Raw genomic sequence first — 14,706 nt, forward strand, 5'->3', positions numbered from 1 at the left:
TTGAATTTTTATGGTTTCTTTTTAAGAAATTGCAATTTCATATAAAATTTTTAATTTTTGAGAGAGAGAGAGAGAGAGAGAGAGAGAGAGAGAGAGAGAGAGAGAGAGAGAGAGAGAGAGAGAGAGAGAGAGAGAGAGAGAGAGAGAGAATCACTTGATCTAAACTTTTCAAGAAACTGTCATTTCATATTGAATTTTGAATTTTTATCATTTCTTTTTAAGAAATTGTAATTTCATATTAAAATTTGAATTTTCATCGGTTCTTTTTTTATCATAGAATAAATTTATATGAAAACGATTACATAAACGTGCTGGACAAATAAACATACAGGTGCTCGTAACCAGGTTTGTTAGGCCTAACGGGAGTGAAGACACGCATGATCTACTGGTCCCCGAAACCTCAAATGGTTCATAAAGCCTTCTTTTAGCAGAAGAACCCTTCACAGAGGATGAGATAGAGAAGTTCAAAGGTTCTTTTGGCAGAGGATAGGTAAAGGAAATTCCATCCAAAAGGTTTTTTAAAGGAAATGACTGCATTGTACAGTACACTTGCACCCAATGGTGGCATTGTTTACATGTGGGAGTTTTCACCATCCTGGGTGTAAGTTATTAAAACCTTTTTAATGTTTTATTTATACATACGAACAATTTCATATTAGAAAAAATTACAGTATAGTACATAGAAAGTATTGAAAATGGGTAGTATAAATAAGTTTGATTGAGTAAGTTGCTGTTTGCCTTGGCCCTAATGGAATTATTCCCATAAGGTATGTGTTTCGAAATTTGCGAATTTCCAATTCTGCGAAGCCGTGGATCAACCAAATTCTCGCATAATTGGGGACCGTACTGTACTTCACTCTAATTCCCCAGTATAAGGAGACTACAGAATGCAATTAATACTAATTTATTGCAATTTTTTACTTCACTCACTTTTCTAAATTGACAAATTTTTTTAATCACTTTATATTTTTCATAGCTAACAAACCTGAGGTCGTAACAATAGGATAATTCATAGTTCCTTACAATAAAACAAAAGATAGTAAAATACACAAGAAATCAGGCATTTTATATTGCCTAAAAATAAAAGTAATTTCTAGTAAAACCCACAATAACTCAATGGTCTAGGAAAATAAGTTGCATTGCTGGAATTAAATGGGATATTCTGACAAAATGTTCAAAATCACTAACCTTCTTCGAGCAGGTTCGTTGAGTGATGCTTCAACAGGAGACAAGGATTTCATTTGTATGTAAAGGTCACTTACTGCCTCCCTGTGAAAAAAAAAAATACCAAATGGCATTTCTTACTATCAATGAAATGATTTATATAGAAAGTAAAATTAAAGCATGAAAACTTACATACTTAAAAATTGTATTATCCAAAAGTTTCCATGAACAGCATGAGATTGCAAAATAAAACAATTTTTGGGATATTTACTTTTATATCTTTTATACAAACAGCCTTTTATTTGAAATACATCACTTCCTTGTCAATGATAGAATACTGTAAGCTGAATGATTAACATACGAGAGAAAAAAAGTGAAATGGTGGCCCTTCAGGTAGGAACTAGTGGTACCTCGTTTGTCGAACGTTTCTTATGTCAAACTTCCCATTTTTTGAACAAAATTTTCTAGATAATTTTGTATCGTTTGCTGAACAAATGCTCGTACTTCAAATTGACTGATTATCTGGTCTATACTTGTATTTGACGGCCTACTGGGTCTTACAAGTTAAACAGTATTAAACTTTTTTTTCATTTGCAATATATAGTTTAATGATAACAATATTTGACAAAATAAATGAAAGTATAATGCATTTAATATAAAATTTAGCTTTCAATATAACATTTAGCATAATGTATAAAATTGTCTGTAACTACGGTGACGTCATGCCCAGGTGACTTGAGACTGAACGAGGGAGCATTGAATGTTGAGGCGGGAGAAGAAGAGTTAAAATATTATTACTGTATTTCACTACGTAAAAGCAATAAACAATTCACATAAAAAGGGAATTTCCCAATAAATTTAACAATGATAAAATATGAAAACAGTCAATCAATACAGAAAAAAAAAAAAAAAAAAAAAAAAAAGTCTCAATTCAGCCAGTGTTTGATGCGCCAAATGAGACTGTCTAGTCAAACAATATTAACAAAATAGTAAATGAAAAAACAAAGCTTTTCAGAATAAAATTTAGCACAAATGATGAACAAAATCATTCGTCATTGTGGTGATACAGAGCTAACTTGAGGTAAAGGGAGAAAGCAGTTATATTTTTGAGGAATAATGAATGAATGATTTAAAGTTATCGTGCGTCATGGTATTGTTAAGGAGAGAAGAGACAGTAAAATCTTTACTATAATATATACGTAAAAGCAGTACCAATTCACAAAAATTAAAATGTTATTTCACAGTAAATTTAACATATGATCAAACAAATGCAATACCATAAAAAAAAAGCTTGCTTAAGTCAATGTTGGTGCGCTGAGTGAGACGATAGAGAAAGAGAGAGCAGAGGAGAGGGAAGAACGGCTCTGCTTCCCACCAACTTATCAGCTGATCTAGGATGATTATTCGCTCATTTCTTTCACTTACACTCGTTCTGCCCAAATCACCTTTATTTGTGTTACAGTAAAATACCAATCTAGTGACAATTGCTTTTTACTACCGTAAAAGTAACTAAGCTCTGTAATAAACAAACATGATATTGTTATTTTACAATAAAGTTTTGTACATACTTACCTGGCAGACATATACTTAGCTTACGTCTCTGACGTCACGACAGAATTCAAAACTCGCGGCTAACGCGACAGGTAGGTCAGGTGATCTACCTTACCCGCCGCTGGGAAGCGGGTGTAAGAACCAACATACCTTTCTTGCCAGATTTTTTCTCTCTTATACCAGTCTCCTGAGGGGAGGCTGGGCGGGCCATCAATCGTATATGTCTGCCAGGTAAGTATGTACAAAACTTTATTGTAAATAACAATATCATTTTTGTACATGAACTTCTGTCAGACATATACTTAGCTGATTGACACCCTTGGTGGAGGGTACAAGACAGAAAATAACAAAGAAAAGGTAAACAACACCTGTTGTAGGATAAAAATAACCTTGGTTCTTACCTGTTTTAGGCTGAAGACTTCATAGATACTGTCTATTAGTCTGCATAGCCATAAGAGCTACAGCGAGGGCGTGACCTACAGCTGAAAAGACTCTTTGGGTCTACTAACGGGATTTGATATCCGCTTACTTAGTAGAATCCAAGTCGGATCATGTCAATGGGGGTTCGCCCTCTTCTATGACAGAACCTGTCCACTACCAACGCAGGGAGCTTCAAACCAAATCCGATCACCTAACCAAACTAAAGTTATTAGTATTACGAAACGAAAAAAGATCCTACCTGCATCATTTTTCATACAACCATAAGAACTCAATTAACAAAACAACAATGGGCAAAAAACTACTAATGGAATATGTTCCAGCTCCCTGCCCCAGCACCGAATCCGCCGATACGTACGGGCCTAACGCGAAGCACTCGTCATACGTAATACTGACGGTCTTTTTAGGTAGTGGTTGGCGAATACTGAATTACATCTCCAGAATGTAGTTTTCATCAGATTCTGAAGAGACATATTCTTCTTAAACAGGCCAAGGAAGTGGCAATTGCTCTCACTTCATGAGCCTTGACTTTTAGGAGCTTGAAATGTTCTTCATTACAAGATCTATGTGCTTCTTTCACAACACTTCTAATGAAAGAAAGACAGCGCATTTTTCGACAATGGTCTGCTGGGGTCCTTTCAGAGCACCATAGTCTGTCCTCAATGCCCTTAAGGGTTTTCTTCTTCTGAAGGTAGTATTTTAAACTCCTAACAGGGCAAAGAGTTCTTTCAGGTTCTTCCCCTACTAGGGCAGATAAACCACGAACCTCAAAGTTCCTTGGCCCAACAAGGATTTGAGGGGTTCTCATTCTTTGCTAAAAACGAAGGAAGGAAGGTGAAAACAAACCACGGAATCTCCTTTGAAAACCTACCCTTCCTTCTAGGGCATGATCTCACTAACCCTTTTAGCGGATGCTAAAGCCATGAGAAAGGGAAGAGGCTTTCCTCGTAAGATCTTTGAAGGAGGCTAAATGTGGTGGTTCAAACCTAGAGGACCTCAGGAAACGAAGAACCACGTCCAGATTCCAACTTGGAACTTCGTTCGAAGTTTTCTTGGAAGTTTCAAAAGATCTTAATAGATCATGAAGATCTTTGTTATTCGAAAGATCTAAATTCCTATGTCTGAACACAGCAGCCAGCATGCTTCGGTATCCTTTGATAGTAGATACTGCCAAACCGCATTTTTCTCTGAGGAAAACTAGGAAATCTGCTATCTGAGTCACAGAGGTACTGGAAGAGGAAAACTTCTGGTTCCTGCACCACCGGCGAAAGACGTCCCACTTCGACTGGTAGACTTTAAGGGTCGAAGGTCTTCTAGCTGAGGCGATAGCCTTAGCAGCTTTTGTCGAAAACCCTTCGCTCTGACAAGACTTTTGACAGTCAAAAGCCAGTCAGATTGAGAGCGGGGAGGTTTCTGTGATACCTGTCGAAGTGGGGTTGTTTGAGCAAATCTTGTCTTTGTGAAGTGCTCTTGGAAAGTCCACCAACCAATCCAGTACCTCTGTGAACCAATCTTGGGCGGGCCAGAACGGATAGCAAATTTCTTGAGGGTTTGTCCCAGTACTTTGAAGGGGGGAAAGGCGTAGACGTCTAGACCTGTCCAATCTAGGAGAAACGCATCCACTGATACTGCTCCTGGGTCTGAGATCGGGGAGCAGTAAAGTTCGATTCTTGCGTTCCTTGCTGTTGCAAAGAGATCGATGTGAGGTCTGCCCCATCTTCTCCACAGGTCTTGGCATACCTCTGAGTGGAGGGTCCCCACTCGGAAGGCAGGAGTTGATTCTTCCTGCTCAGGAGATCGGCCCTGACGTTCCTTTCTCCCTGTACGAATCTGGTGAGAAGACTGATCTTCCTTGTTTGAGACCACAGCAGAAATAATCCCTTGCTGTTTCGTACAGGGAGAAGGAGTGCGTCCCCCCCTGTTTTTTGATGTACGCCCGAAGGCTGTTGTGTTGTCCGAATTGACCTGCACTACTGCATTTCGGACGTGGGGCTCGAAGGCTTTCAATGCCATCCAGACTGCCATCAACTCTTTCTTGTTGATGTGCCAGGACACCTGATCCCCCTTCCAGGTGCCTGACACTTCTCTTGTCCCGAGCGTCGCTCCCCAACCTGCTTCCGATGCATCGGAAAACAACACATGGCTGGGGTTTCGGCATATAGAGAGACATTCCTTCCACAAAAACGAAGTGGGTTGTTCCACCACCGAAGGTCTCTCTTGATTTCCCTTGAGATCTTGAAGGAGAACTCCAGATCTAGGGAGAGACGCCTCCAGTTCTGGTATAGGAAGAACTGTAGAGGCCTGAGATGCAACCTTCCTAGAGAAACGAATTGATCCAACGAGGAAAGTGTCCCCAGCAGACTCATCCACTCCCTCGCTGTGCATGCATCTTTCTCTAGGAAGGTCGTTATTTTCTCGTAGCAACGAGCTATCCTCTCTGGCGACGGAAAAGCCCGAAAAGCCAGAGAAGCTATCCCGAATCCCCAGATAGATCCGCTCTTGACTGGGGATTAATTGCGACTTCTGGAAGTTCACCAGAAGTCCCAGAGAACTTGCCAATGTAAGGGTCTTTTGAAGGTCCTCCAGACATCTTTCTTGAGACTCTGCTCTGATTAGCCAGTCGTCGAGATAAAGCGACACCCTCACTCCCTCCAAATGTAGCCACTGCGCCACGTTTTTCATTAACCCCGTGAAAACTTGGGGTGCAGTCGATAGACCGAAGCACAAGGCCTTGAATTGGAAGATGTTTCCTCCCATCATGAATCGTAGATACTTCCGTGAAGAAGGATGGATCGGTACATGAAAGTAAGCGTCCTGAAGGTCTAGAGACACCATCCAGTCCCTTGGACGAAGAGCCGCTAACACTGAGGAAGTTGTCTCCATGGCAAACTTCCTCTTTTCCACAAAGACGTTCAGGGCGCTTACATCCAAAACCGGTCTCCATCCTCCTGAGTTCTTCGGAACTAGGAATAGTCTGTTGTAAAAGCCCGCAGAGCGGGGATCTTCCACTAGTTCTATAGCCTCCTTCTCTAGCATGAGATCTACTGCTAGAGAAAGGGCTTGATTCATGATGGGGTCCTTGTACTTGGCCACCACTCCCTCGGAGTTGTCGTCAATGGTGGTCTTGACGAGAAGGGAATGAGGTATCCTTTGCTGACAATCGATAGGGACCAATTGTCTGCCCCTTTGTGGGCCCAGACGTCGGCAAATTTCAGTAGTCTGGCACCCACTGATGTCTGGAGTCCTTGATCGCTATTTCTTCCCTCTGACTGACCTAGAGAAGGTTTTACCTCTCTTAAAAGGTCTAGTTCCTCTGGTTGAAGAACCTCTGACAGCGGGTCCTCCTCGAAAGGGCTCCTGCCTCAGAGGAGTCTCTTTCTTGGCCTTGGGTTGGAAGACAGAGCGAGGTTTCCTGGCCGCCTGGGCTAACATGTCCTGAGTAGCCTTAGCTGAAAGGGCACTCGAGACATCTTGAATAATTTTCTTGGGGAACAGAAGAGGAGAGAGTTGAGCATACATAAGCGAGGCCCTTTGTGCATGTGAAACTGCCTTAGTGAGAAACGAACAGTAGACAGACCGCTTCTTAATAACTCCAGCTCAAACAGTGAGGAGACTTCACTCGATCCATCTCTCACTGCTTTGTCCATGCAAGTGAGGACGCAGTTAAGATCTTCAGGAGACAGAGAATCAGGGGTCTGGGTCTTATTAGCCAGAACTCCTAAAGACCAATCAAGGAAGTTGAAAACTTCCAGGACTCGGAACATTCCCTTCAGTAGGTGGTCAAGTTCATTCATCCCCCACGTAGTCTTGGCGGACAAGAGGGCGGAACGACGAGCAGAATCCACCAATGAAGAGAAGTCCGAGTCCGCAGACGAAGGGAGAAGGCGAGGCCTAAAGGTTCGCCCGATTCGTCCAGAATCCCAATCTGCCCAGTCAGTTAGACGGAGGGAAAGAAAAAACCGTCTTCCTTCTTTCTTTCTTCCTTATGAAAGGATCCATTCCCCAAAACCTACTAAGCGCCTTCTTCATGGAAACAGTAGGTTTCATCCTTACACAAGGCGAAACCTTCGACGTCTTCGAAGTGGAGAATAACGAAAGAGGAGAAGGGGGAGCCACAGGAGAAAGGATATCTCCGAACTCTTGCAGGAGCAAATCTGTCAGCCTCTTATAGGAGGAAACAGAGGAGTCTTTTGGTCCTTCTTCTTCTGAGGGGTCCTGTTCTTCCTGAGCTGAAGAACCCTCATGATCCTTAGAGGCGCGAATATTCTTAAAGGAGTCTCTAGAGGAAGTAAGACTTATACGTCTTGGAGACAACGCTTCAGAAACGTGTCTACTTGCACATCCTTCTTGTCCTGGAGCGTGCGTTTCCCAGGATTCTTGGAGCCTAACAGGAGTAAGGTGCGGCTGTCAGGAGCAGAGCGTCTGTTTGAAGAAGAACTTCTATCAGGCTCTTGGCGCCTATCCAAAGGAGAGCGGTCTACCAGGCGAACAGCGCCTGCCATACGAGAAGCGGCTACCAGGCTCTTGGCGCCTGAACCGAGGCGAGAGGATCTCTGGCGACGAGCGCCTACTAGGTGAGCGCCTACAAGGGGAGAAGCGCCTGCTAGGATCTCAGCGCCTGCTAGGATCTCGGCGCCTGATTCGAGGAGAGTGAAAGTCAGGAGAAGAGCGCCTGCCAGGAGAAAACGCGCCTAACAAGCTCTTGACGCCTGTCCAGCGATGAGCGCCTGTCCGAATTAGGGCGCTTGTCAACAGGAGAGTGGAGGCGAGACGAGGAGCGGCTACGAGGCGAGTAGCGCCTACTAGGCTCTTGGCGCCTGTCAAGGGGAGCGATCCTGTCTCGAGAAGAGCGTCTGTAGGGTGAAGATCTCCTACGAGCAGTTTGCTCCTTGTCCGAAGGAGAAACTTGTCTGTCAGGCGAATGGCGCTTGGACGCAGAAGGGATCTTGTCCGAAGCAGAAAGTCTCCTGCGAGAATCCGAACGCACAGGTGAGCGCGCCGCTTCCGTCGAATAGCGAGAGTCAGGAGAGGGGAGCCTGGATTTCTTTACAGGAAGCGAGACGTCCTTCCTACGACGAGACGACACGCTAAGAGAGCCAGCCAGAGCCGAAATCTGCGCCTGCAGGTTAGCCAACACCCTTGCAGGAGAATTCACAATCTCTTGAACAGGTGACGAGGCTCGATCTCTGCTCGGGGAACGATACTCCCGAGATCTCTTACGTTTCTTCGCTTCCACCTCAGGCTCTTCCGAAAAAACTTCAGGGCTGGATGGACGGGCGCAGGGAGCGTTCCAGGCTCTCTTCGAAGGGCGCGAGGCTTCCGAAGAGCTCCATCCTCGTTTAGGCGAAGGCGAAGGCGAAGACGAGAAGCATTGGCGCAATATTTCTCTCTTGGAGCGATCCAAGGTAGCCTGGGAACGATCAACAGGAGCTACCGAGGGGACGCCTGACCGGTGGGGATGCTCCCTAACCTTCCTGCGGCTTTCGACTTTCCTCCTCCACTGGGACTGGGAGTCTGGAAGAGGTCTAGGCCTGGAAGCATTAGGGAGCCGATCAGACGCACCCTCCAACGTGCACTGGGTTCCACTGCACAAATCACTATTGGAATCACTCTTACCTTCTAATTGTTTGATTTTCCTCTCCATACTGCGAATGGTGGCTTTCATGGAGGCCACTTCCGAAGGCGCATCTTCGGCTTCGGTGCAGGGAGCAGCAGCTAACTGAACACAGAGCTACTTCTAAAAATAGGATTATCTATATCCACTCGCTAATACGAGATCTACTACTGCTCCTAGAAGAAGCTTTCCTAACTTTATCCTTTTCAAGCTTCCTCAAGTAGGAAGCACAAGATTTCCATTCATCCTCATTCAGCTTTTCACATTCATTACAAGGATTATTAAAGGTGCATTCATTCCCTCTACACTTCAAACATACCGTGTGAGGGTCTACGCAGCTTTCGGTAGCCTCACCTTACACTCAGTCATACAACAAACTCTAAACATAGCAGTTTTCTTAGTATCAACATCAGACATCATGAATCCAACGAAAAATCCAAAGAAAAGTCAAATAACTGTCCACAAATAAATCGCGAATGCCAGGCCAAAAGATCGGGTACTTCCACCAAAAGTCCGTAGAAACAATCCAGGGCGAAACGAGAAAAGAATCCAACTGTCAAGAGGTACCGACAACAGGTGTGGTCAACACCGACGACAGAAAAAATCTGACAAGAAAGGTATGTGGTTTCTTACACCCGCTTCCCCAAGCGCGGTAAGGGTAGATCACCTGACCTACCTGTCGCGTTAGCCGCGAGTTGAATTCTGTCGTGACGTCAGAGACGTAAGCTAAGTATATGTCTGACAGGAAAGTTCATGTACAAAATTGGGTCGCTTTCAGCTTCTGCATGCCTATGATTGTTTGTTTAAACGGGTTCCTTGTGAAAAGTTATTTTATCCCTCTTTCCTTTTCTTGCACTCTTGACTTATTACTTATTTGTTTGCAAAATCCTCATGTTTATTGTAAAATTCTTCCGTTTGCCACCAGTAAGCTGATGTACTATGGTATAATTAATCACTTTCGTCCACTTAAGATCCAAGTGTAAACAGCTGATAACTCTCTCTCTCTCTCTCTCAAACACACGCACTATTGATTCCTTGATTATCTTTGTACCTGTTATGTGAATAAAATTGATTTTGTTATCAACCTTTGCATACTGCAACCAATTTGGTTTGCTCAAAGGGTTCCCGTCTCTCCTCCCTCCATACCCCAGCCATTTTTACCAAAGAGTTCATAAATCGTACAAAGGAAAAATAAAATTTAGAAAATTTTACTACATGTAACATACTGTTTCATTACTTTACACTCTTAATTTAACTTTTTTGAACATATAATAATAGAAAAAAATGTGAAAGGGGGGGACTTTGGTTTGGCTGCAATGAATTATCCTGATTCCCTTTATTTCTTATAGGGATATTTGTTTCATATTTCGAACAAATCGTACTTCGAACAGCCTTCTGGAACTGATTAGGTTCAAAGTACGAGGTGCTACTGCACTCTTATTTCACTTACTAAACCAGCCACTTTTTCTTTCTATACCATTTAATGTCAGGAGAACAGCAAAAGTTGTAAGTTTTCCATGAAAAAAATAATTATGCTCATTTATCACTGTACTGAACAGCTTCTCAAAAAAGAAGCAATAAACTTTAAACATTTCAGCTGTAGTTAGCCGAGTTAATTTTACTTTCTAGTCAGTTTCTGGTTCCTGAACTGGCACCTATTAGACCCCATTTTGGCTTTGCCAAAATACTTTCTTACAGGTACATACAGTGAAGATTCCATCAAAAAATGTTTTACTGTCTGGTTCCCTACACGAAGGACTTCTATGTTGATATCTATATACAGTACTCAAAATTATAGAAGGCGGAGATTACAGAATGGACCATTCATCAACCACCACTGCTGAGCGTTCCGAAATTAAAGTGACTGGTTTGCTGACATCTCTGGGGACTGCCCCTGACTGGCTGTAAGACAAGTGTCATTTGATTGGAACCCATCATGATTGGTATTGGATTGAACACATCTATTCTAGTTAGAGCCCACACAGTGTGGCTCTCTCCTTACTAAGACGATCTGAATAGCTTCTACGGTGTTGATTATAAGTTAGCTAGGCCAATCTTGGTTATGCCACTTTTGAAAGAATCAATCCTGGTTTGACTGACTCAGTCCAAACAAACATGAGTGCTCATGGGTGATGCCTACCAGACCCTCCCTGTGAATAGTTGGAACCCCTATAAAAATGCTTAAAACACCCTATTTTGTTAGTTAATACTCAAGAAAACCCCACTAAAAATGGATATACCTGATTTTTTTTTTTTAATCTGCCACCTCGGTGGCCGCGAGTTCTATTCTTGGGCATTCTATTGAGGTGTTAGAGATGTGTATTTCTGGTGATATAAGTTCACTCTCGACGTGGTTCGGAAGTCACGTAAAGCCGTTGGTCCCGTTGCTGAATAACTACTGGTTCCATGCAATGTAAAAACACCATACAAACAAAGAAACAAACCTGATTTTTTCGAAGTTTTATCAAAAAAAGTGCATTTTATGATGAAATTAATTTTAAAAAAGTGAATTTGTGGATATTTCTAATAGAAAATACTACTGCGAATAAGCTAATTTCCCGCGAATAATGGGATATGTTCCAGAGAGAAATCCGCAAATGTGTGAGTCTGTGAATCTGGAGAACACGAATATGGGGGTCCATTGTAATTTGAACTTACTAAACTTTGGCTGTGTTGCTGATGACCAGTATATCTTTACTAACACCATCATTGCTGGCTCATCTCTGGCTGGATCAGGTATAACAAGCTGCTCTAGTAACAAAGTGTGCTGTCATAACTTATAACAACCAAGTACAGTAGTGTAGTTTATGATGTGTGACAGAAGTTAATTTTGTCTGTAAAATCTAATTCAATCATTATATCTAGACAAATGCTGTTTGAGCAAACTTTTAAGAAAATGAAGACCAGTTAGAGATCTACCTGGGAATGTCCCAAAAGAGCCAGGAAATTCTGCCCTTATGACAGATCCTAGCTGACACATCAAGACCAATAATAAATCCTCCAGCCTATCCTTTGTCCACTCAGGGCTCGGATGGTATACAAACTCTTAGTAGAACATAAAATGGGATTTCCACAAAGAACCTTGAGTACTGTATATAGTATGACATATCAGAAACTACCAACAATACCCCCTATGAGATTATCTACCTTTCAACCACCGTGTCTTATGTTTCAGCTAATAATCTGAACCATGGCAAATATTTTCTGACCATGTGTAATTGCACTAATGAAAACATTGGGTTCACATTTCACATGAACGTACTGATTATAAAATGCTCACAAAGATGTTTTGTGTTGCTTACAACAACAAAATTGTCTTGTACATTTACAAAACTTATTATATACAAATAAATTTAAACATAATTCTTAAACAGAGAATGAAAATGAATTTATGTACAAAAACAGATAGTAATAAGCATTTTAGTTATACATGTTCTAGCAGCCAAATAAAATGCAAATACAGTAATACATAATTATAACTATAAACTTACCTAACACAAAACAGGAGAATTGGGTAAGTTGTCCATGATTTGATTCCTAAAAGAATAACTGCAACAAACACATGTACCTTTCTAGCATCGTATGACAAGAGAACATCTCCATTCACAAGTGATCCAAACGTGAGATACCCGTAATTTGCTGATATTGTGTAAATAGTCAAGCAAACAAAAATTGCTGACGTACAAGCCTGAAAAAAGGTCAATTTTGTCATTTGAACAGTTTCTGAGGGGAAAGGAATCTGATATAAATTTCCATTAAAGGAGAGTTGAGGGGGGGGGCTAGATTATTAAATATCATAGCAGCTCTTACCATTCCTCTTAACTGACAAGTCACAATGCTTTTTTTTTTCTTTTCTTTTTTTATCTAGCTATGTCAGTCTCACCCCAGTGACTCGGTTTGACATCCAGTTCCTATTTCTGTTTAGATCATATTTAAAAACGGATGCAAAATTTAACATGAGTTACTTACTTCATCATATCAGCTACTTGAATTCTACAGGTGACAGGGCATGCCATTCAACTTCATCCTCATTTTAAATCAGTGTATCATCCAAATATCAAGGGTTATTCCACCAGGTCATCAAATGATACAGTTCAACAAAAGTCTGAAGGAAAGGTGGGGGGCTAAAGACACTGGACAGCGGGTGGAGAATTATATGAATAAAAAAATGAAAAAAAATAAGACAGGCCAGTACAGATGAACATAAGCTCCTTCACAGTGTGCCATATCAGGAACACTACAACCTCAGCCCGCATATGGTTTGAGTTCTTTAAATCCAGTGTAATACAAAGCACATTAAAAAATTAACATTCTAGTATGTTAAAGATACGGAAATTATTTTTCAACTTGATTTAAGGAATCTGACAATTCAGTCACTGAAACGTGACAGGTCACTGGTGTATACAACCATATAATAGATTTCACAAAAACCGTTGTATTGATCTAATTTACGCATAACAAAAATGAAGTTTTCATGATAAAACTAATATTGTAACACTTACCTGAACACCTGAATTAGCCCTGGTCACTGACCAGCCCGAACTATATCCCCACATATTTACCCACTAAGTAAGTAATTTTAACTGTCAGTGTTACAAACGCTGCAGGTAAAATCTAGTCAAATGAGTTACCTGTGTTACCGTTGGCAATGCTGCTGCAAATACCGGCCACCAGAGGCCTATCTCCTCAATTGAATCATTCACTATCAAATTGAAGTGGGGAGAAGAGTGGGAATCATTCAGGTGTTCAGGTAAGTATTACAATATTAGTTTTATCATGAAAACTTCATATTGCAATACACTCCCTGACCACCTGAATTAGCCCGATTAACAAAATTTACTCGGAGGTTGGATAAATCTAATTAAGCCCGACCTGTCCACGGAACATACTCAGGTAACTCATAAACAACCTACCATGTACATATAAAAGCATGTATCCTCACCTAGTTATCTAACTCGGAGGTGAGAATGTTTGCAAAGAAAAGTACTTCAACATCAATGTTGAGTCTAAGGTACTGTCTGAGTCAGAGGTACCTCCCATGTGATAAGCTATACTTCTTATTCTTGGAGGTAAAAACAAATCTCCTCACCTGGTTGTCCTGCTCAGTAGGTGAGGATGCTTGCAAAGGAAGTACCATACCGTCGGTGTTGAGTCCAAGGTACCGCCTGAGTCTGAAGAACTTCCCATGCGGTATTCTATACCTCTCATGTATGGAGGGGAAATGGTGAACCTCCCATGGCTATCTAGCCTCTCATGTATGGGGGAGAAGTTGAGTGTGCAGGACCTTCAGTTCTCTACTGCTCACTGATGTAGATGACTTGTGCTGAAGTTGTAGTTATTCCAACATGACCATCATCATCTGCCTAACCTCAAGGGCCTAAAGGAACAATACACTCAGTCTAAGCTTGACCAACAGAAACACTAGAGTTCATTTAGACTATCACTGCCTCCCTAAACTTCTGACACCCTAAAGTTCATTTAGACTATCACTGCCTCCCTAAACTTCTGACACCCTAACTCTACCAAGCCAACTATAAAACCGAGTTACCGCAACGACAGGACCCCGCGAGTAACCTCTCTCAAGAAACTGAAATTCCCTAAGGTACAGTGTTGTGAAAAACCACACCGACTCTCAAATAACTACCTACACGATCACTGACACCGAACATTCCTCCGGAAGCCAAAGGATAGACCTCCACGATACTTTGCGCCCTTGGATTGACTAAGAACCCCTTCTTATGAATGTCCTGATAGCGCTGAGGCAAATGATTTAACAAGAAGTCCCTCCTCTCCTTGACAAAAACATAGTACAACCATCCATAATGTTAGTTTGGTATGCAAACCCCCTCGAAACCAAAGTAAAGAGGTTATCAAACAGTCCAGGCTCTGAGAAACACCCATCAACTCTCACCACATCCACACAGAGTGGGACAAAGCCT

General features: G+C 41.8%; 1 protein-coding gene across 1 annotated transcript in view; it reads right to left on the reverse strand.

Annotated features, from left to right (window-relative positions):
• Positions 1–14,706, reverse strand: part of LOC135222535 (sodium-coupled neutral amino acid transporter 7-like) — a 456,233-nt gene that overhangs the window by 256,804 nt on the left and 184,723 nt on the right. The window contains 2 exon segments of the mRNA XM_064260622.1: positions 1,188–1,269; positions 12,259–12,455. Of these exon segments, the coding sequence (XP_064116692.1) occupies positions 1,188–1,269; positions 12,259–12,455 (279 nt within the window).

This window comes from Macrobrachium nipponense, chromosome 3, assembly GCF_015104395.2.
Source record: "Macrobrachium nipponense isolate FS-2020 chromosome 3, ASM1510439v2, whole genome shotgun sequence".
In the NCBI taxonomy this organism is placed as follows: Eukaryota; Metazoa; Arthropoda; class Malacostraca; order Decapoda; family Palaemonidae; genus Macrobrachium; species Macrobrachium nipponense.